Below are 24,777 nucleotides of genomic sequence, written 5' to 3' on the forward strand. Positions count from 1 at the left end.
CTGCTGCGAGCACATTCCACCCAGAGGACCGAACGCCGCCGCTGGAGTGGGGGGGGAAAGCGAAAGCCCTAACTTCCCTCTCTACACCCTCGCTCTTCCCACCGCTCCCGTCCTTCTCCCTAGCCGAGAACCGGTTGGAAGGCTCCCGCGGAAAGCGAGGCGAGAGCGCGGCGCAGGGGAGGGAGAGCCGGGAGCCGCAGGCGCGCAGGGGCGGGGGCAGCATGTGCCCCGGCACCGGGTGCTCGTCCGAGAAGTAGCGCGCGCTGGGCAAGCAAGACGCTTTCCAAGTTGGGCGCGTCCCAGAGCTCACAGCCCGGTGTCCAGAGTGAGGCGGGGCTGATGGGGGTCGCGGAAGCTGCCGTCGCTTGTGGCCAGAACCCGTCTTAAAAGACCCCGGGCCAGCATCCCCAGTCGCGCGCCCTCGGCCCGCGTGAGCTCTCCGATGCCTGCTCTGGCTGTGGCCCGGGTGGCCCGCCCGCGGGGGGTGCCGGAGGGGGCGGGGGAGGAGGAGGAGGCGGTGTGATGGCCCTGGACGGCGAGCTGGGGGAGCAAGAGGAGGAGAAGAAAAAGAAGAAGAAAAAGAAGAGGAAGAAGAAGGAGGAGGAGGAGGAGGGGGCCGAGAAGAGCAGCTCACCCTTCGCAGCCGCGATGGGGGAAGACGACGCCGCGCTTCGGGCTGGGGGCAGGGGGCTCTCCGACCCATGGGCAGACTCAGTGGGAGTGCGACCCCGCACCACGGAGCGCCACATCGCCGTACACAAGCGGCTTGTGCTGGCCTTCGCCGTGTCCCTCGTGGCATTGCTCGCGGTCACAATGCTCGCCGTGCTGCTCAGCCTGCGCTTCGACGAGTGCGGGGCGAGTGCCACGCTAGGCGCCGACGGTGGCCCCTCAGGCTTTCCGGAGCGCGGCGGCAACGGGAGCCTCCCTGGATCGGCCCGGCGCAACCACCACGCAGGCGGGGACTCCTGGCAGCCCGAAGCGGGTGGGGTGGCCAGTCCGGGGACCCCGTCGGCCCAGCCGCCGTCGGAGGAGGAGCGGGAGCCGTGGGAGCCGTGGACGCAGCTGCGCCTGTCGGGCCACCTGAAGCCGCTGCACTACAATCTGATGCTCACCGCCTTCATGGAGAACTTCACCTTCTCCGGGGAGGTCAACGTGGAGATCGCGTGCCGGAACGCCACCCGCTACGTAGTGCTGCACGCTTCCCGAGTGGCGGTGGAGAAAGTGCAGCTGGCCGAGGACCGGGCGTTCGGGGCTGTCCCTGTAGCCGGTTTTTTCCTCTACCCGCAAACCCAGGTCTTAGTGGTGGTGCTGAATAGGACACTGGACGCGCAGAGGAATTACAATCTGAAGATTATCTATAACGCGCTCATCGAGAATGAGCTCCTGGGCTTCTTCCGCAGCTCCTATGTGCTCCACGGGGAGAGAAGGTATGGAGGGAGGCGGTGCCCCGCGCTGCCCCACCCCGCCGCGCGGCTCGAACCTCTGGGCGGCCTGCGACCCCGGGGACCCAGCTGGCTTCCAATACCTGGGAAGCCAGGGGTGGGGGGAAGGAAACGAAAGCGGAGTAGGGCAGTCAGAACTCCGGGGTCTCCCAGATGCCTCGGGGTCTCGCTGCCGCCAACTTCGCAAACTGACTCACCGGTGCCAAAAGATGAATGCTGCCCCCTCCTCTAGTCGGGACCTCTCCTCTTCCTGTCAGAGTTCCTTAGGCATCGAAACGCAGGGTTCGTTTTCTGAAGGGTAGCTGATAATCTGAGCGATGCCAGAGTGACATGAAAAGCTTGCCAAGTTACTGTCGAGGGAAAATACGTGGCGCTGAAGGCCAAGACAACAGCGCATCCAGGTTAGCATGTCAGGGCAGGTCAGGGACACACCGTTCTCCACCCCCACCCACAACATGCCCATCTTCCCTGACTATTAGTAGTCTCCTGCCAGGTGCAGAGCAGAGGATGGGCTTTGGCTGCGTCAAGTTTCCCCAAACTTCAAGTTGAGATTCGGAGTGAAAAGAGTGGTTTCCAGAGATAGGCTGAGAGGACCGGGACGGGGGTGGAGGTTGCCAAGGCCAGAGCCAGCGATAAGTGGCCTCGCGGGCGCTGCCAGCTCTGTGCTAAGGCAGGGCGACTCCGGTTGTTTGTTTATGAGTTGCGCCTCTGGAGATGATTCCAGTGGCCAAGCGGTGGGAAAGCTAGTGGTCAGTCTCAAATGCCTTGTTAGTGTCTTTGCCGCGTTTTACATTTGTGTAGTTTTGTATTTTTATAAAAAATTTCCGAGAGGCCGTGGAGCTTTTCACCACTTGTTTAGAGCTCAGACCTCATAATCCAATAGAACTGAGTTCGAATCTCTGCTGTTCATCTAACTCTGGTGGAGGTTTGAGGAAGGTAATTAACCTTTTCCTGACATGACTACTTCTAGTGCTTATTGCACACCCATGTACTCAATCCGACAAGAACCCTATGAGGTAGACGCTATTATCAGCATTCCCTATTTTACAGGTGGGGAAATGGAGGCACAGGTGTGTCACATAGCTTGATCAAGATCACCAAGAGTGAGCAGACAAAGCACGGATTTAGACCCAGGGAGTCTGGCTCTTGAGCCTAGACTTTTAATTCTAACTTGGGGATGCCAATAATAATATTCTACTTGTAGGATTGGTGTAGACGTCTATGAGTGAATGCATTACAAAGTACTTACCCCTGTGCCTGGCATATAGAGTATCCACCATAAATGCTAGCTCTCATGAGTGTCTTGTGGCAGTAAGCTCTCAGGTATATTGTTGAATGAATAAGTGATTCTTGTTCTTTGCTCTAATTCCCACATTGCTAAGATAACTTAGATTAATTAAATGACTGAGGGCAGATGAACAACCAAAGTGAGCTTAAAAATTAAACCAACAACTTTAGAAGAGGAGGCAGGTTACAGATCAGTAATGAGGCAGAGCCTCTCCTTTTCTCAGGTGATTCTCACAACAGCAGAAAATGGGCTCGGAGAAGCCCAGGGCCCTGGAGGTGAGCAGGCTTGTCCGTGGAGAGTTAGGACTTGAACTTTGGTTCTCTAATCCCTGGACCAGACAGAGCTTATGGTGTTTGGAAACTCTCAGAAGAAGTTATTGTGTAAGAGGCTGGGGAAATTGCAATGTATTGTGAAAGTAAGCAAAAGTTTTATTATTTATAGAGTTCTATGAAGTAACCTCCTATAAATAAAATGCCCAATGCTTTAGTAGCTGTATGATAGTTAAAACCTCCTGTAAGTGAATGTATAAATTATTCACTTTCTTACTCCTGACATTAGATATGGATATTTTAAACCCCCTTCTACCACTTCCTCCAACATGTTCTAAAGAATACAGATTAAAAATATTTTTTAAACCCAGAATCATGTCAAATACGGGGGAAAGGCATAGAAAACAAATTTGCATACTATGTTTAGGAACAAGCTTCTTAGGTCAAAATGTCAATATTGGGAGTTGCATATCATTACTGATACATCTTGCTGCAGTGAAATAAATGCTTTTGAAAAATCCTGTTTTTTGAGCCATGCCAAAATATGTTTGGCAGAACTGAGCTTGTTTTGGTCAATGCTTTCAAATTAACAGGACTCTTAAAAAGACCAGATGTTTCTGCTTGAACCGTAACTGATTTCTTGTACCCCTAGTGCGTATTTGTACTCAAACTCTCTTGCAGTTTTCCCCAAAGAAGTAAACAACTTGGTTGGAAGTTCAACCTAGTTAACATATAGTTAAACTCTTCATCCCAATAGAAATGCAGAACTCAGTGTTCTGAAAATCCCAGGATTGTTTTATTTCTAAACAGCATCTTAGAGAAAGTCCTTGTTCCTCATTTTTTTTCCCTTCCTCATTATTATTACTAGAGTAAATCTTATAATTTCTTGGATGTTTCTACTGGAGTTGAGAAGACAAAAGAAATAAATCTAATAAACCATTTCATAGTTATGCAAACTTTCTATTTATTAAACATTTTTTGTTACTATAGCCACTTGGAGCATGGAGCATTTTGAAACAGACCCATATCAGCATCTCAGCTAGGGTTGGACTTTTATTTTGTCCACAAAATGCAGTGTAAATTGGCATTTTAAAACCCACTTTCAAATAGGACGCAGATGCAAGCACTGAATTTTCATTTGATTAATGATTAAACATTTTGGTCTTTAGTTAGATATAATTTTGCCAATTTAATTATAGGGTAATGTCTGTAATAAAAACAAATATGTAATCTGATAAAGGAAGTCATATCGAGCAACTTGAAATGCTTAAAAGAGCAATACTACAGTGCAGTCCACTTCTCTTAGCCTATGTGGAAACACTAACTCATTAGAATCCTATCAGTCTGATTCTTCAACTTGCTTCTCAGAGACCTGAGCAAAAGAATTTTGGTGACGGCAGGGAAATTAGATTCCACGGTGTGCTATATACCTTGGATCCCTGGAAGGTTTTACCCACCTCTGGGTGTTGTAAGTAGCCGGGCTTTGTACAACTGGGAAGATTTGCTTTTCCTGATTTCCATACTGTAATGTACAAAGGTTAGAAGACGAGCTCCCTCTTGAAGCCCAAGGTTTCCCAAGTTGAGACAAATTCTCTACTCTTGGTTACTACAGTTGTTGAACATTGAAAATAAATTCTCCTAAAATCCACATGTCTACACACCAAGAAGTAAATTAGGCAGAATACATACTCACTTTTTCACCAACTAGGTGTGCAGCAGGCAGATAAAAATGGGTGTGTATTTATGCTGTAGTCTCCGACAAGAGAGTATGCTTGCTTAGAATTAGGTAAAATGTCCGTTTACCTGAAATAATTGCCGCTTTTGGGTAGCCAGATGGTGAGCGCACCCGTGTTCAAAGTAGGGTACCTTAATTTAGATCCAGATGGTTGAATTGAAAGGGAAATATAGCCAAGATAAAGAACATTTTGTTCACTTTCAAAAGGGAGACTGTTTTTCTTTGACAAACTTTAATAGGGTCTATAACATGCCAAAGTGAGACGACATTAAAAATATGAGGTCCTTTTCTATAACGGATTGTTTAGAGAGAAACTATAATCTCCAAGTAAAATGGGAAAATAATAGTGGTAGTTCTCAAAGAGAATTGGGACCATCCTTTTGCAAAAATCTTGGGGAGAGAATGGAGGATTTTATCTCTGGGTAGGCATTTGCTCTACTGTGGTATTTGTGTGATCTGATGCCTTGTAATTTACTCAGAATGAATTAATACTCATGGTATTTAATACAAACAAGAAATTCACTACATTATTTTTAGATCGAAAGCAACTTCATTTCTCCCATTCACTTCGGTAAGAAGATAGCTTAACATGAGCAAGTAGGAGTATATTGCTTTTTGTCCCTCTGTAGAGGACTGTGAACTGAAAAAATCTTTGAGAACCATTTGTTTCTGTAAAAACTTTTTTCTGTGATTCCTTAATGGACTTAGCTCATTGTTTTTGTGTCAGGCTCACATAACCATATGGCAAAACTTGAGTTCAGTGCTGGATTTTGAACACAATTCAAAATGCCACCAGTAAACCATATCTAGACAATGTTTACTAAAAAAAAAGCTCTGACCATGTAATAATGACTCACTCAGGGAGAAAATCTATGCAATTGGTGTTTGTCTTGCTGCGTTTCCTGTAGTGCCATTCGCTTTGATCACCCTGGATAATAATTAAATATACAGTTTTTTCAAATTAATTGACATAAAATTGTATATATTTGTCTTGTATAACCTAATGTTTTGAAATATGCATACAGTTGGAACAAATATAGTTAATTAACAAATGCATCATCTCATATAGCTATTTTTGTGGTGAGAATATTTAACATCTACTCTCAGCAGTTTTCAAGAATATAATATATTGTCATTAATTATAGTCACCTTGCTTTACAATAAATCCCTTGAACTTATTCCTTTTATCTAAGTAATTATATATCCTTTGACCAGTAACTCCTCAACTCCATTCTTCCCCTAAGCTCTTAGTATCTGGTAAACATTATTCTACTCTCTAATTCAATGAGGTCAACTTTTTTAGATTCCACATATTACTGAGATCATGTAATATTTGTCTTTTTGTGCCTGGCTTATTCACTTACATGAAGTCTTCCAGTTCATCCATGTTGTCTCAAATGACAGGATTTCCTTCTGTTTATGGTTGAATAGTATTTCATTAGTGTATGTATACATTTTCTTTATCCATCCATTTATTGATGAACTCTTAGGTTGGTTCTGTATCTCTGCTACTGTGAATAATGCTGCAATAAACATGTTGCAGATATCTCCTCAACATGATGATTTCTTTTTCTTTGGATATATAATCCCCCAGTAGTGGGATTGCCAGATCATGTGGTAGTTCTATTTTTAATTTTTTGATGAACCTCCATACTGTTTTCCATAATGGCTTTACTAATTTATAGTGTACTCATTTTCACCAACAGTGTACAAGGGTTCTTTTTGCTCCACATCCTTGCTAATAGTTGTTATCTTTTGTCTATTTGATAATAGCCATTCTTACAGGTGTGAGTTGACATCTCACTGCGGTTGCATTTCCCTGATGATAAGTGATGTTGAACATTTTTCATATACCGGTTGGCCATTTGTATGTCTTATTTTGAGAAATTTTCATTCAGGTCTTTTGCCCACTTTAAAAAATCAGATTTTGTTTTTTCTTGCTATTGAGTTGTTTGATTTCATTATATGTTTTGGTCATTAATCACTTATCAGATGTACAGACTGCGAATATTTTCTCCCATTCTATAGGTTGTCTTTTTACTCTATTGTTTATTTCCTTTGCTGTGCAGAAACGTTTTAGTTTGATGCAATCCCGTTTGTCTATTTTTTGCTTTTGTTGCCTGTGCATTTGCCTTTCTTTTTATTTATTCAATGCAACTCCAAACTGAGCCTATCTGCTTTGGATCCCTTTCAAATAAAGATGGACCCGATACTGGCTTTCCCAGTATTTGTTTGGTTTGCACAACATGTTTGTTTATTTAAACTGATTGTTACAACTGTGTATGTGGATGGGCTTGAGCAAACAATGCAGGACATGTTTTAGGTGTGCTTGAGGGTGGTGACATTTGGTCAATATGATTTATAAAAATGGGACTTACCTCTGTAAGTATGACTTCAAGGAGTGATACAAAAACAGTGAGGAAGAAATAATTTACCTTTAAGGCATAAATGCTTTTCAGTCTTTAAGGAGGGCATCCCTCCTTCACCCCCATGCTCATCCTCCCAACCCCTAGCAATCATAATCTTCATCATCACCATCATCATCATCATCATTTCTCAATTCTTTGCATGTTCTTTACTGCCTTCCAGATTTACATTACTGGCCAGCTTCCACCAGGGTTTTTCAAAGTTCATGCCATCCTACTTTCTACTACAAGAGACTGCATACTTTCTCCCACAGATAGAATTTTACTAGGCAGAATTTTGGAAAATTCAAATGTGAAAAATACTTCCTGCTCTTTCCAGTTTCCTGCACAACCTAAAATGATGCACAAACAGGCACAGCTGTATGGTGGTGGTGGCAGTGTGAGGGTAGAATAAGATTGGCAGTGTTGCATGGAGCTGAATAAGGGTGAAGAACCCAGGCTCACCCTTCCTGCCTTCTTTGCCTCCAAGCCTCTGAATGCCTGGGTGGACCTGACATTTATAGAACTGTGGCCCTAGTTGTACAGGGACAGGGTGAATTAATTCCTCCCAGTGCACACCTATGTGTGTGCTGCAGGATGAAGTTTTGTTTTAATCATTCACATCTTTCCTCATGACTACACAACTAAAAAAGGAAAAATCAGAGGATAGACAAAGAAAGTAGTTCAAAAACTATGGTTGTTGGTTACTTTTTACATCTTTTAAAAATAGATTATTTTAAAAAATCTTATATCTTTTAAAAAATAGTCCACTTTTGTTGTGTCGCTGGATGGAAAAGTGTGTGTGTATGTGTTTAGTGTGTTCATTCTCTTCCTCCTGTGCAGGGACTGTGGAACCAGACTGCTTGGCCTCATATCCTGACTCTGCCACTTATTAGCTTTAAGACCTTGACCAGATTTCCTAATTGCTGTGTGTCTAGTGTCCTCATCTGGAAAGTGGAGATAATGATATTCTATTGTACAGGGTTGTTGTGATGATTACATCAGTAATAAAGCACTTAGAACAGTGTCTGATAATTGGTAAGCACATCTGTGGTTATTAAATATAATTTTATTATTTCATGGCTGGAGATCTGCTACTTGGGCTAGTACCAGTTTGTGTAGGACCAGCGTTCTTGCTTTGGGGTTTCCCCTTGCTGGCAAAACAGTGGGGAAATGGTCACCGTGGACATCCCTTTGGCTGCTGTTTGTTTTTACCACCTAAGCAGAGTTCAAAAGACAGGGAATGGGAAAAGAAGGTGGGAAGGAAGAAGAGGAGCCTGGTCACCAGAAAAAAAGAAGGAAAAGAAAGGCTGTGGTATTTTAGCCAGAGAATCTCCCAGCTTGGATCAAATACTGGGAGATGGAGAGGGTTGAGGGAGCAGAAAGACTGAGGGAAACAAGAGAAACACACAAGTCTCTGATTACAGCACTGCTGTCTATTAGCAGTGAGAATAGCAGGAACCAGATAGCAGGAACCAGACAGAGACTGAAGAGTCAGAAGGGTACCAGTACAGCAAGAAGAAAAGCCTTAAGTACCAAGGGAAAGGCGTCTCAATCATTAGATATTGTTCCTAAGACTTTATGTGGTTTTGACAACAGCAGTACTTTATAATACTTACGTAATATTTTGCCTCTTTCCAATAAAAAAACATGAATCTCAGACACGAATTTTATTTATTTTTATGAAAACCTAATATTATGACCTGGGAAAGTCATTTTAATGCATTCATAATACCCTTCAACAATGATGATCAAGTACGCAGTACTTATTTTTGGTAAGCATATTTAGTACATAAATGGTGAAACAATTATGAATATTATGCTCTGTTTTTATAACACGATTATTCACATATGCACCACTTCCTACATACATATTGCTGGCATTATTGCCTTATGTTTTTAGTTTACTCCAATGGTTATTTAAAAAAAATAGACTACACACTTGCTTATAGTATTGAATATTCAGCAGGAGTACTTCTCTTCTGAAATAGCAGAGGTTTAATGACTCATTGAAGTGCATAAAAACACACAGTCTAAACAACGACCCATTTTGCCTTAAAGAATTTAGTCATCGAGTAACAATTTGCATTTTGGATTAACAATTTTAAATGGGACACGTGTAACTTCCATGACCTTGTAACAGTCCGCTTACTGCAATCAGTTGAATAGTAACTAGATGTTCCATTGAAACTTTTCTTTAGGTCTTGGGAGTTTTTATTACCAATCTTAAACTACTGCAATATTAGAGAAATTGCAGTTGCTATAGAAGTAGGTTCAAAATCATTTTCCACTGTGTTATGCAGAGATGTGGCCAAAAAGAAAACCTTTCAAGTCATCCATGCTGTTTGTGAGGTTCTCTTGGTTTTGGCGGATTCCACAGTGAAATGCCGTGAATCAATCTGAATACTAACAGTGTTATGCAAATGTTTGTTTCCTCTGCATGTCTTACCTTTATGAAAAGGCAAACTGAAAAATAATGGAGCAGAAATTGTTTTGTATCACATACTGTAATTTGTTGGCAATATCAACCAACATTAATGCATTACTTGTGCTGAATGTTATCATAACGACTTGATACAAGTAGCTTGCCTAGTGAACTTCCGCAGAAATAAGAAGAAATCAATTCTCTATATCCTTCAGAGGCAACATGGAGCTTTAAGCCTTCCTTCTTAGCTCAACCAAAATGTCAAATAGACAAGTTGTTAAGAAAATAAAGTAATTTATTTTAGATAGAAGAGAATTAAAATACATGTATGTTATTCACATTTTTCCAGTTATGCTAAAATGACATTCTACGAATCACACTCCCAGAATGTCACTTTTGAAAGTGGAATTTTTTATGGTAATAGACAGATTCATTAAAAGATAAAGATGATTTTGTTTAAGAAAGCAGGAGAATAACAGACAACAAAATACTTGTCCCCATTACCTTCTGCCTTTTGCTGTTTTGTTTTACTTTTTGCTATATTTACATATATTTTTTCATGTCCACACTGTAATTGAAATATTTCTATTTTTAATTAATTTTTTATATTTCTTATACTTGGTATTCTGCTTACCACCTCAAACTCACCACAAATTCACTCCAAACTTGTTATTTTTTTCTCAAAATCACCGTTGCTATGGGCCTCTTTGATGTTTTTAATGACAGTAAGCAGAAGAGAAGTCTCACTTCCACTAATTGAAGGCAACCATAAAATATATGCAGTGAAGACAAAATTACATTTTTGAAATTCTGCAGGCACTGTTGCCTGTTAAGGGCACTGACCTGAAACTGGCTCTGTCTGTTAGAAAAAAGAGTATCAAGGTTGAAAAAGATGTTACAGATGGACTTGAAATACTGAGATCTGATGTAACCAGAATCTGCAATACAGCAGACAGGGCACAAACTTAATATGTGAGTGAAAACTTTATTGAAGGCTTGTTTCTGTGCTACCTGTAGTCAACTCACTCATTTCTTCATCCAACTATGACCTTTAAACTTCCATCCGGGTTTTCAGACCAATTATTATGCTTTCTTCTTCATAAGTACTTCTTTGAGTTCTTTAAGCTAATGGTTTTCAACTGGGACAATTTCTTCCTACAGTGGACATCTGCAATGTCCAGAGACATTTTTGCCCATCTCAACTGGGGAGAGATGATACTGGCATCTAGTGGTAGAGGCCAGGGATACTGCTAAAGATCCTTCAAGGCACAAGACAGTCCCCACAACAAATAATTATCCAGCCTAAAATGTCTGTAGTGCCAACATTGAGAAACTCTGCTTTAGGAGAATGTAATTTCTTCTTACATTTTCCCCTTTTTGTCATGGCTTTTTGTATAATACCTGTCTAGGTATATGTTTATTTTATTAGCATAGAAACTCTTTGCAGGAAGGAAGCATATATATTTATCTTTTTCTCCCCAGTATTGAACACTCAAAAATAAATGATTAAAAGGAGCAAATGCTTTATAGAACTTGTAGTAAAAAGCTATTTAGTGGTAGTGTAATTTAACATCTTTAAAAAACCAATCACATTTGGGGAATATTTTACGTCTGATTTTTGTTCAGTTATAGGATCTCAAGCTTGGAAAAGACCTTAAATGTAATCTAGTCCAACTGCTCTTCTTTACCAAGGGACTTCTCTTGATTTTCTAAATACTGAATTGAAATTCAATTGCAATCATCTTCAGGTGCCAGACTGTGAAATTGGTATTTCCTCATTTAGACATTATCAGAATATATGGTGGCCCTCTGTGCATAGATATATACTGTGTGTATGAATTCATTAAGAATATTAATTGCAGAAGAAGTCACTAGGTGATCTTTATAGTTCTTTTCAACCCTGAGGATCAGTGATTTAAATTGCTACCTTCCCTAACATACTTACTTACTTGGTAAGGCAAAAAGAGATTGCACTATGTTTTTTCTCTGCATAAATATTTGTTTAATCAAATTATCCTTAGCTCAGAGGTATTTACATCTTTTACACATAATAAATTCTTACCCACTAATTACTTAATATCAAAGACATCTTTGATTTTTACTTAAAGGCTAATTCATTCTAATTACAACCTCTCTGTTGAACTCTTGTAGAACTCTTCCCCTAGTATTATTAGGTGTCCTTTAATTTTCCATGAGAAAATATTATACACATATATATATATTTCATGGAAAAATATATATTTTTCAATTAGACTGCAAAGGCCTTAAACACGAAATTGGTTATATCTTAAAAAAAAGTATACTGAGTACAGGGTGAGTATCCCCACTCCAAAAATTCAAAATCTAAAATGTTACAAAACCCAAAACTTTTTGAGTACTAACATGATGCTCAAAGGAAATGCTTATTGGAACGTTTTTTATTAGGATTTTTGGGTTAGGGATGCTCAGCTGGTAGTATATAATGCGAATATTCCAAAATCTAAAAAAATCCAAATTCTGAAACGCTTTTGGTCCAAAGCATTTCAGGTAAGAGACACTCAACCTGTATAGCATAAAGCTCACACATAGCAGACAATATTCGTTCAGTGATTGAATTGGAGTTCTCAGATATTTCGAAGTTAAAAGGGAGTAACTTTGACTCATAAATAAAATCACATGGGCATCTTTTAAATAGCCTCAGTGAGAAATATTAAGCTCAGTGGACATTTTAATTAATAAGCTGAAAGATAAGATTCATGAGCATTATGTAAGATAAAAGCATATGAAGACAAAATTGGTAAATGGGTGCATTTTAACTAAAAGGTACTGACATTTCATTAAGCAGAAAGTGTATTACTAATCAGCAAAAAATAGTAGGAAAAATATTACCATGATACTGGCAAATTGGGAAAGAAGAATCTTTGTTACTTACAGCTGAATTAAGATGTTTATAAATTATGGCTAAAAATTAATTTTACTGTTTTGAAATGTAATTCAGAAAATGTGAGTTCTAGACCCAGCTTTGTGCAAGTTGTCTGTGTAACTTCAGACAAATCACTTAATCCTACTGGATGCACTTTTCCAACTTAGAAATTTATGGGAGTAGGACAATTTGTTTCTAATATTGCTTCTAGCTTTAACCTCATATTCATATGAAGATTTACAGTTAAAATCTCTTTTCCATATATTATCTCATTCTATCATTTTGACTTTTGTAAGCAAAGCCTGGAAAACATATTTTCCTTCTACTAATGAAAAAACAGGGTCAGATAGTTAAGTTACTTAACCAAGCATGGTGTGTAGCAGCCTGTTGCTATTTCCAAGATAACTCTCGAAAACCTTGTCTATGAAAATAAGTAACTATTAATTTTTAAAATGTTTTATTTTTCTCTATTCTAAAACTAAGCTTTAAAAAAATGAGGCCCTCAATGATCAATGTAAGCTTCATAATTTAAAAATAGTGTAAAATTTATACCTCATGCTTTGAGCTAAGGGATAGCCAATAAGATTCAATACGCATGTCAACCTGTATTGATTGGTAGTAGTTGCCTGAAGTGCTGTGCTGAGAATAATTTTGAGGCCAAGTTCGGGTTTGGTGGGAAAGTTGCCATGTTAGATTAACCATGTATATCACAGATGATGGAGAGAGGAGTGGTGGCAGAACTATTTGTGGAGGAACAAGCCTTTTAAAGAAATCGCTTCAGAACTCAATAGTATTCTATTAACAGTCTAATATTGACTTGCCTTATATTGTTTTGTAACTAGTGTTATTTAAAAAGTTTAACTTTTGTCATGAATGTTTTTCTTATTTAGAAGAGTGTCTGAGTGTCCTTTTTTTCTTTCTTTTTTTTTTTTTTTTTTGAGACAGGGTCTCGCTCTGTCACCAGGCTGGAGTGCAGTGGCGCGATCTTGGTTCACTGCAACCTCTGCCTCCCGAGTTCAAGTGATTCTCCTGCCTCAGCCTTCCGAATAACTGGGACTACAGGCATGCGCTACCATGCCCAGCTAATTTTTGTACTTTCAGTAGAGATGGGGTTTCACCATGTTGGCCAGGATGGTCCCGATCTCTTAACCTCATGATCCGCCTACCTCGGCCTCCCAAAGTGCTGGGATTACAAGTGTGAGCCACCATGCCGGGCTGAAGAGTCCTTCTTAAAATATTTAATCTTTGTCTTCATTTGTAACCATAAACCATGAAAGAATATAGAAGGTGCTTTCAGTTGGAATTTTAATAAGATACGGCTTGATCTGTATAAATATTTATTCCTGTGCTCCAAGAAAAGTTGAAGATGTGAATTAGCAGCTGCTCCATGCTAGTCACAGTCATAGGTGCTTTACATCCTTTCTTTTCCTCTAAGCTGTGCAATACTTTCTTAGTTAGACTTGATTATTTACTTTTTCAGCAATGACCAACTACGTCTTAGGAAAGTTTAATAATTGCCCAAGGTGGCATAGCTAAGAAAGTTGTGGAGCCAGAATTCAGACCAGAATTTATCAGGTCTCAAAATCCTTTTTCTGAACAAAACCAGGCTGTGTCTCGTTGAAATTTTAGGGCACAGAGATTTCCCAAGTGATGGTCTATGTTCTACATATGTCTGAGGATAATTTTTGGATTTTGGTTTCGTTGTCTTTACATGTTGTGCAGCTTCAGAGAAGAAAGTGAAGCACACTGAAAAGGAGAATCATCACTTTCCAGTTCTGGCCAGTGTGATGCCAGTGAGCTGTTTTTCTGTACTGTGTAATGTTTCATCTAATGAGCACTTCTCTGGGTTTAATGAATTTATTTTAATTGAGACAGAAACCTCCCTGAAAAACTTTTATGGTTGGGGAAGTATATTACATACGGATTATGCTTTCATGCTATTCATGCACTTAAGTTTGGTTCAGCAAAAAATATTGCAATTTGGAATAATATATTATTTCATCAACAGAAGCATGTAATGTGGCCATAACTTAACTCAACATAAATGTAATTGAGAATGTCATTTTCTTTTTTCCAGATTCCTTGGTGTTACTCAGTTTTCGCCTACACATGCCAGAAAGGCATTTCCTTGTTTTGATGAGCCAATCTACAAGGCTACTTTCAAAATCAGCATCAAGCATCAAGCAACCTATTTATCTTTATCTAATATGCCAGTGGAAACTTCCGTGTTTGAGGAAGATGGATGGGTTACGGATCACTTTTCACAGACCCCTCTCATGTCCACATATTATTTAGCCTGGGCAATTTGCAACTTCACATACAGAGAAACTACCACCAAGAGTGGGGTTGTAGTAAGTATTTTCAGCTTAATGATGTTTTTGGATAATGTACACTCTGTAAAGTAACCTGATTTCTGGATTAACAGTGAGTCATTTCTAACCTTTTTACACCTTATATAGTGGAATTCTTTCTTTAATTCTTATGTGGGGGGGGGGGGTTACATATTTTACTGGTTTCAAAGTGTCAGAGAGAAACCTGTCTTCTATACCCAGCACTCTTATTCCCTTAACCACCTCCACCTCCCTCCCCCCATCATCCTTGTTCTTCCTCATCTCTACCTGCACTATTGTACATCTCTGGAACAGCTGCTGTTGTCTGTTTTGGAAAATTGCCTGTTTATATGACTGGGAAAACTACTTCTTTTTATTGTAACATATTTGAAATGTACAGAACATGTGATGAGTAATATAGTAAACTCCATACACCTACTAGCCAGATCAATAGAACTAAACATTTTACCATCTTCAGTCTAATGTTATTGCCGAGAAAGTAAAACATAGGATGGAGTTGAAGCTCTCTGTGTAACCATCCCTTGATCTCACTGCCTTGGTCTTTCCCTTAGAGATCAACACTGTCCTGAATTTGGTGTTTGCTACTTCTATGCATATTATCCTACGATTATTTCATATCTATGTATAGACACACACACACACACACACACACACACATAGTTACAATACATACCCTATTTTAAAATTTCATGTAAGTGATTTTCTATTGTAAATAATGTCCTGCAACTTATTTTCATTTCATTTTATTTTCTTAGGAAGGATGAGATAGAGGGAGCATTGTCTGCATTAAATTTATAATAAAAATCTATTGGATTCTCTTTGATGGCTATCATTTGTGACACCATGGTATTCTAGGCACTTTTTACATGCAATTACATTGCATTAGGGTAGATTATCCCATGTTGAATTAACAATTTTTTTCCTAATTTCAATGGCTTACATGATATATATGCATTTATTTTAATTTTCATATTAACATTAAGACAAGGTATTATGATTCCACTTTTTTTTTTTTTTTCAAATGAGTAAAGTAAATTGAGTACAGTTTAAGGAGGTTAAGTAACTTGTCCAGGGGCTAAACGTAAGCAAATGGTAGAGCTGTAAATCAAATTTGGTTGGTTTGATCCTAAATTTTGGGCTTTTCCCCCTGTGCCTTAGGAACTGTGTTTCACCATTTCACTTGTGTGTCTGTAAGAAAATTCAGATTGTGATTCTTCTCATCCAGTAACCTTTGTATTCAGTGTTGCTTGAACACAGCAAAATAGGTGAATAGAAATCTATATTTTTAATTTGTAGGAAGTTGATGGTTCTAAAATAACCTAAATTTTGAAAAATAGTTTTGGCTAAAGAAATTTTCCTCACTGTTACTTTTAATTTAAGTCATTGTGGGACCTGTTTAAAAAACAAAATCTGCCAGCATACAAAATCAATGCCATTACTGAAAAACTGCTTGTAATGAATTCATCTATCTAATCATTAAAATCATGTTTTAAATGCACACTTCTTAGAAGGCCAGTAGGCATTTTACTCTTTTGGATTTATAATCATTTGATATGTTGAATTTCTCTGATGTTCGTTGATGTCTTCTATGGGCATTTCAAGGCTGTACTCATTGGACCATACACAGACACGGAACACGAAGACGTCTCATTTCATTTTACGTCTTCAGAAGTTGATGATTGACTTGCTGTGGGTCAGCTAGCATAGGGTACACTGGAAATTCTTTTTTCTAGTATGTTTTCTTTAAAGTATCTTAAAAGTGTTTTCAGCCCTAAACAATTATGCTTGTTGCTAAGTGACCCATGTTTTAAAGCCAGACACTCTCTAATAGTTACTTAGATGTGACTTTTTGTTAGAGTTAAGAATCTCTAAGTAATTAGTAAATATTTAAAAATTCCTGCTTAATAATTTTTATGTAAAAATGATAAAACATGCTACCAGAGAACACTGAAAGGTCAATTGAAATAAAATTTTAGATTGCATAACCTAAAATACTAAAATCTATAAAAAAGAAAACAAAATTGCCATTGGGAGCTCTTATTTATCAACTGTGGAAATATAGTTTAAAACTTGACTCCTTTTTTCTGTCACTGTTTTGAAATCCAATCTGTTTTCCTTTCACTGCCTTTCCCCTTTATTATTCGGAGCATATGAGAATGACATTTCTCAACACTTAACAGCTGGAAGGAGTGGAAGTTTAGCTTTAGAATCTTGGATGTGGGATGATCACATGAAGTCCAGGTGGTCATTTCAGATCAGAAGCTGAAGCAATTTTCTTTGAGATATGAAAGAGGAACTTCAGTAGCATGTAAATAATACACAGCTGAATGGTAGTAGGGCCCTAAGTGTGAATATTTGAGACATCATCATCACTGTTATTATTTGCTGATCAAGCTACCTACACTTTGCAAGGCACTATTCTAAGTAATTAGAAAGTTTAAAAAAAAATCTAAAATCCTTCTGGTACAGAGATTGCAGATTCAAGCATTCAGACTGAATCCAAGGCTGCAGCCATGTTTTGTTTACCCATCCCCAAAATGGCTTAACATTTTTTATATTAGTTGTCAACATTTAGAAAGTAGAAGATTGCACATAAACTTATTTATTTCTGGCTTCTCTTGAAAAATGGAAAGCTCTTCTAACACTAAGGTTACACTCCTATTTGGTAACATTTGTTCATTTATTCCTTCAACAAGTATTTATTGACTGAATGGCAGGTATTGTTCTAGGCTCTTGTGATATAGCAGCAAACAAAGCAGAAAAGGTTCCTGCTCCCAGGGAGCTTATATTCTAATGAGGTGAGAGAGGCAATAAAGAAAAATATATAATATATCAGGGAGTGATATATGCTATTAAGAAAATCACTGTGCTAGAGCTGGGTGGTGGTGACTCACTTACATGAGGCATTTGCTTCCCAGTTTCACTTAATCCAGACCACTTTTTTTCTTTTGCATCTAGTCCATTTCACTGATATTTATTTCCTGTTGTGATCAATCCTATAGACATTTGGAGTTGAAAATCCAGAGGGTAGCCTAGGACTGTGCATAGGAAAAACAATGAATTCAATAATTGTGGTTTAGGAACACTAGTATTTACGTATTCACGAATTGCTTTGATTGAAACTTGTAGAAAATAAGTTCAAGACTAGTTGGAAGAGGGAGAAATTGTTAAGGTTTGAAGTCTAGGGATGTGCTTCATGGAGGAGATAGGATTCAGTATGGCCCTGAATGATGGTTTGGTCTTAGAGAAGCAGATACTGTGTGCATATAATTCTTTGCCAGGGAGATGTTAACAGGAAAAGACACAGAGGTAGGTATATCTCTATGGAATATGGTGTAGCATGATGATTATAAACACTGATTTTAGAATCAGATTAGTCTGTTTCAGAATTATTTCTTTGCTTTGCTTCTCTGTAACCTTTGTTAATTACTTAATCTCTTTTTATTCTGATTTTCTTGTTTGAAAACTGATAGTATTAATTTTTCCTTTACAATATTGTTCTGGTTTCTTTCATGCCATAGGAAACTACTCCAGAACTTAGTGGCATAAAACAGCCATTTTATTATGTTCAAAGTTTCTGTAGGCTAGGAATTTGGAAGGGCACAGTGGTGGCAACTTCTCTGTGCTCACTGATGTCTGGGGCCTCAGATGGGAAAGCAGGATGTTTGGGGTGTGACTTGACAGCTAGGGGCCAGAATCATTTGAAGCCATCTTTGTCTGGTGGTTGTGTCATCAGTCTTCTGGGATGTGAGCTGAGGCTGTCAGCCATATATCCACGTGTGGCTTCTTCATGTGGCCTGGCTTGTTCAAAGCATGATGGCCTTAGGATGGTTGGCCTTCTTACATGGTAGTTCAGAGCTCCAAAGGTGAGTGTCCTGAAAGAACTAGGTGGGCGTTATGTGGAATTTTTAAACTTACCTTCAGAAGTCACAGAGCATCACTTCTAAGACATTCTATTGGTTATAAGTGAGCACTAAGGATAGTGTTCTTTCAGCAAAAGAGGGCATTAGACCCCAGCTCTTGACAGGAGGAGTGTAAAAGAATTTGTAGGCCTGTTTTAAAATTAACACAGTCGGCTCTCTGCCTGCAGACTATTTATATTCATCCTACAAACAATGTATACTTGTCAGTGGGTCTCATCCCATTACAACATCGGGCTCAGACTTGAGGTCCAGGCCTCACCAGCTAATTTAGGTTCAGGCATAGAAGAGATCACTTGGTTTGGTTTCTTGGGCATAGTTTCTCTCACTCTGAAGACCTGTTAACGAAAGATACAAGCTACCTTACCTCACTTTTCTCCCTTCAACAGACAATAATAAGACTGGAATATGGTTATGACAAAAGCCATTTCCATTCAAGAATGGAGGAAATGGGAAGATACAGTAGTCACTAGCCCGCAGCAATTCTGAAACCCAACTGGGCACATGTTACCAGTTCCTTAATTATGGATGAATGGCCGCTTCCTGTGAACTGTTCACTTTGGCATTTGGCCCCACCCTTTGGGCTCTTTGTTTTGCCTTCTGAGGCATCCTTTCTTTTCCAATTAAAAAGTAGTTTGTGTTTGCAACCAAATAGTCATAATTGCGTAAAAGTACAGCCAGCACATATCCGTGAGTTCTACATCCCTGGACTCAACCAGCTGTGGATTAAAACCACTGAAGAAAATTGTGTCTGTATTGAACAGGAGCTAGAGTTTATTTTTCTGGTTTTTCTTCCCAACAATACAATATGGCAACTATTTACATAGCATTTACACTGTATTGGGTATTATATGCAATCTAGAGGTGATTTAAAGTATACAGGAAGACATGCATGGGTTCTATGCAAATACTATACCATTTATATAAGGGACTTGAGCATCTATAGATTTTGGTATCCATGGGAGGTCCTGCAACCAGTCCCCATAGATACCAAGGGATGACTGTAGCTTGTGTTTGCAATTGAATTGAATAACCTCAGCTTGCTTCCTACCAGTAAAATGTTGGGGCTACAAAGACCTATTTTTCTTTTGTATTGGCTCTGTTACATTCAGCCCAAGCAGGTACACTTATGTTAAAAAATGTTGGCTTTTTATGTATCAAGTTATATCCACTCCATTAGACAAAATGATACCCACAGATCTCTTTAAGATGAATCTTTGTCTACTTTGAGGCTTTGTGGAATAAAAATTCTTAGATGCTCTTTTATTTAACAGGCTTTATGAGGCATGCCCTTAAGATCTTTATAAAGCCTTTTACCTTTTTGAAGAGGTTATGGGGCATCACTTTAAGAGTTTCTGAGGTCTTGATAAAGACTCACCCTTGGCTTCATCCTTAGACCATTTTTGTCCTGACAGTGACCTGAATTTGTTGTTTTTCTGAGGCTGTTTCTTACTATGAGAATCATCTGTTATCTGAAGAAGCTGAGGAGAAGGAAAAGTTTTAATTTCAAAACAGCAAGTCCTGGCTCTTTTATATTTCCTCTAAATTTTGCTTGAAAACCGGACAGTTTAATCTTAACCTCATCTCTTCTCTTTTATAATTTTCATGGCCAGTGAGAAGAAGCCAGGTGGCACTTTTAGTGTTTTGCCTGGAAATCTCCATAGCTAGAAAATATAGTTCAGTAGTTATATTTCTCATTTTCCATAGCATTACAAGTAATGAGGTTGCCAAACTTTTGTCTACTACATAACAAAGGTCCCCTTTCCTTCAGCTTTCAATAACATTTATCTTACTATGCTTCAAGCTCTCACCAACAGCCTCCTCAAGCCCCAGAGGCTTCTGCTAACAATCCCAAGGCTTTTCCAGTTTTTGCTCCTAGTCTAGTCCCAAAGTCAATGCTACATATTTCAAGGCTTTTGATATGACAGTGCCCTAATTCCAAGTATCAAAATTGGTTCAAATCAATATTGCTGAATAAGAAATCATTTGAAAATGTAGCAACAAAAAGTAACCATTTTTAATGCTCACTGCGGAGAGTAGTGTGAGCATGAAAATGCCACGAAGGGTTTGGGTGGTACAGAGCAGGGAACAACTTATCTCTGCTCCACGATGTCTGAGGTCTCAGTGGGAGAGGTCTCGTTGATTGGGGTTAACTTGATAGCTGGGAGCAAGAATCTTCTGACTGCATCTTTACTAAATGATTTTATTTGATGTTGTGTGTTTTATGGAACCTCAGCTGGGGCTGTCATCTGGGGCATCTACCAATGGTCTCTCTGAGTGGCCTGAGCTTCCTTGTATTAATAGCATGGTGGTCTAATGTTGATGGGAATATTTGTTTTTTTTTTCTTGCTAATATATTTGAGTTTTTTGTAGATTCTGGATATTAGTTCTTTGTCAGATTCATAGTTTGTGAATATTTTTTCCCAGTCTGTGGGTTGTCTGTTTACTCTGCTGATTATTTCTTTTGCTGTGCAGAAGTTTTTAGTTTAATTAAGTCCCACCTATCTCAAAAAGAGAAATGTATTAGAAAGTGATCAAGGTGTATCAAGGAACCCAGGTTATGGATGGACCTAGGGCTTGGAGCACTGTGGGAAGCTCAGAAATTCCATTTTGGGTCTTTGTCAACGCTTGTTCTTTACTCTCTTACTGGGGACAGGCTTCCTCTCATCTTTGGTTCATATGCTGGAATATGGCTGCCAAAAGTTCTCAAGTTTTGCATACTAATGTGAAGAGCCCAAGAAAGAAAGTGACCATTATTAATTCCCAAACTCATAGGGAGTGAGTTGATTGCCCTGGCTTGAGTCAATGATCATTGCTGGTTACTGTGTATAGCATGCACATGTGGCATCCTATTGTTATGGGATGTTTGGGGTGTTGTTTTTCTGGCTGGGAACCTGTGGCCAATGGCACTTTTGCCTGAGTTTTGCTTGTGCCAGCTGGGCTCATTTCGCCCACTTTGCCTGGCAGCTGCGCTTGGCTCACACTACTGGCCTAGGTCCCACACCAGCCAAGGATGAGTCAGGTGTGGAACGGTGAGGGGTGTGTGAGTGAGCATGGGGTCCAGCCACGGTGCACAATCAGATATGCCAGCTGCTGCAGTGGGGCAGGCAGCTCCAGATGCTGTCATGGGCACTGGACCAGGTGCACCACAAGCGGCTTTCATGGCTGGTACTGGGGAATATGGTGGTGCTTGGAAGCTTGGAGATGCCAGGAACCACAGGGGCCCAAAGAGGGAGTCACAGCCCTGGCTCAGGGAGTTCCCAGGTCTGGGCTCCCAGAAGGACTGCAGCTCTTCTTTCCTTCTCTTTTCCCACAACATGGCAAGTAAGGGGCACGTCTCAGCCCTGTTTGTGTGACAGTTCTTTTAGCCTCACCATTCAATGGGTCTTGAGTTCTTGTCCTGTGACCAGGAAGAATGAGGTATGTAGGGGAGTGGAGGGTGAGCAAGATGAATAGGAGCCTTATTGAATGATAGAAAAGCTCAGAGGGAACCTGTCTGTGTGTGTGTGTGGCGGGGGGTGGTGGGGCGGACAGCTCCTTTCCACAGCCAGGGTATCCTGACAAGTGTTCAGCTTCTAGCAGAGAAGGTAGCTTCTCTCTGCAGCTGGTCATCCCGTTGCTTGTGCAGCTTTCAGCAGAGGAGGACCTAGAGTGTGTTGCTCCTCTCTGCATCCAGTCATCTGGATGTCTGCTCAGCTCTGGCTGAGCATGGGGCTCTTATAAGCCTTAGAGGGGAGGAAGTGTACATTGATTGGGTGGCCATGGTTGGGCCGGGAAAAGGCACCACAAGTCCCTACTCTGGTCTGTGGGATGGCAGCCTGTTTCCTGCTCACTGGGGACCCGCCCCCTTCCACCCAGGAATCTTTCTGCCTCCTGCTGCCTGTTCATGGCACCCAGGCTATAAGTGCCAAGGGGTATCTGCAGGCCAGCATCAAGCTGCCCTCAGCCCCACCTTGGCTTCCCTCCTATGCTCATTGGTGCCCAAAATTTGTAGGGGGTGAGGTGGCAGGGAGCTGGAGTGTCAGCACTGCCCTGAGCATGTGCACACCCAGCAGTGCTGTGACAGCACTGGAGCTTGCCCTGACTTTGCTCCGAGAAAGGAGCAGGCAAGGACAGCAGGGAGAAGCCAGGCAGTGGGAGCAGGCATTTCTGAGCCTGCAAGGGCAAGGGGGGCTTTCCTGGGCCCCCAAAAGTGCAGGGATGCTTGAGTCCGCAGCTGCGGTTTGGGTGACTGCAGCTGTGGTGGGGGGTGGCTGGGGGATGGGGGGTGGTTGGGGGATGGGAGGGGTTGCAGACGGGGCTCCTGCCTGCTCCAGGAGAGGGAGACCTGGGTCTTCAGCGTGGTTTGGGCGGCTGCAGCAGCACTGGGGAGCCCCCGCCCCAGCTCAGAAGGGGCAGGGCTCCTGCTTGTCCCTGGCTCTCGCGGGCTCCATGGAGAGGGCAGCCCTGGCCGCGCCTCCCTGATGCAGCCAGTGTGATGGCAGCAGCTGCTCCAGATGGCCCACCGCTGCTGTCACTATGATAGGAACATGGTATCTTCTGTTTCAACCTCATGGATGGGAATATATATTGCAAAAAAAGAAGGAAGTTTTAGAGAAGGGATGCTGGGCAAAAAACTGCTACAGGTACTCAAAACATACTGTTGAATTTTATTGTGTGGACTGACTACAATAGGAAGGACACACACAATTTACAGTGGTGGTATGTATATATGTATACCCACATCCAGGAAAGTACAAGACATATACACATAATGTACATTCCTGATGCTTATTTTTTCTAGATGTGATATTCTGTATATACACTTAAAACACAGGACTCTTCTGTGAAGTTTTCTACTGAAAACAAATTAAGTCTCATTTTAATGAGAGAATTAGAGGAGTGTAGGTTAATGTATTCTAACCATATATTCTATTTTTTTAAAAAAATCACGTTACTAATAGAAGTCCTGTTGTCATTAGACATTCCAATAAGATTGCGTTACAAATGTAATAATGGTCCATAGAGAAACTAAAAGAAATAGTAACAAAAGAGTTGGATTACAATCTATTTAGGAATGTAAGTAGAGGCTTCCTTCCTACCCTAGGAAGTGATAGTCATCCTCCTCCTCTCTACTTTTTGAAAACTTTTTACACTCATCTCTCACAGCTGTTTTTCTGCTGTTCATAGAGCTTTCTTGCCAGCTCCTTTAGACTGTGAACCCTTTGAAGGTAGGCACCATCTTTGTAAGATCTGCAGTTCATGTTGTATGTAGAAAATGATAGATACTCAGTGAAATTCCACTGGTTGTCTAAATAAGTCAATTTCCATCAGAGATACCACCATGTCAAGGGTTTTCAAAACCTTTTGGCTAGGTTAATATGTGGAGCCTGAAAATTTGTGAGAAGTAATTTTGACCAATATTGAAATAAAAATAGAAAATGTTACAATACCAGTATCATCACTTTTAAGGACATCCGCAGGAAGATGTAAGTGAAAAGAGTTACTAAAGAGAGTTGGGTACTGAGGAGCAAAGGTTTACCACTAAACAGGGAACTGAATCCAGTGCAGACTCTGAGGAGAAATGGGATGGTTCCTGTGAGCAGAAAGACAAAGAATTGTCTCTGTTCTCCATTAGGAAAGCAGTGCCTGAGTATTGTTGATTTGTTAGTAATAGCTGAGTCATAGCTAGGATAGCTAGGTGGGGCCTGAGTTGGCTCGGTGGTCTGCAGCCATGTGGGTGCCTTTATTGCTTTTATGATGTCCAGCTCACCTCTGCTGCATGAGAGAAATGCCTGAGCCAGGCATGAGTCACCCAGTCAGGTCTGCAGTGGTATCAGAAGGCTACATGGCCAGGTCAGAAGTTTATTAGAGTCGAGGAGTTTAAGAAGTTAAAAAGAAAAGAATAAAATTGATGAACCTCCAGAAATTTCATTAGCGTGGTAGGAGCAGAGCCAATAGGTTCTATTACAGAGTAAGTGTAGAATGAAGAAATGGGTGTAGTGATTGTAGACTGTTTTTAAGAGTGCTAGTTAAGAGAAGGGGTAAGAAAATTATTTAT

General features: G+C 40.4%; 1 protein-coding gene across 1 annotated transcript in view; it reads left to right on the plus strand.

Moving 5' to 3' along the window:
• Positions 1-248: 248 nt before the first annotated feature.
• TRHDE (thyrotropin releasing hormone degrading enzyme) overlaps positions 249-24,777 on the plus strand; it is a 396,236-nt gene continuing 371,707 nt past the window's right edge. Inside the window, exons 1-2 of the mRNA XM_003832902.6 lie at positions 249-1,427; positions 14,544-14,817. Coding sequence (XP_003832950.4) covers positions 523-1,427; positions 14,544-14,817 — 1,179 coding nt within the window. The 5' untranslated portion in view covers positions 249-522. The remainder of the gene's footprint in view (positions 1,428-14,543; positions 14,818-24,777) is intronic.

This window comes from Pan paniscus, chromosome 10 (genome assembly GCF_029289425.2).
Source record: "Pan paniscus chromosome 10, NHGRI_mPanPan1-v2.0_pri, whole genome shotgun sequence".
Taxonomy (NCBI): domain Eukaryota; kingdom Metazoa; phylum Chordata; class Mammalia; order Primates; family Hominidae; genus Pan; species Pan paniscus.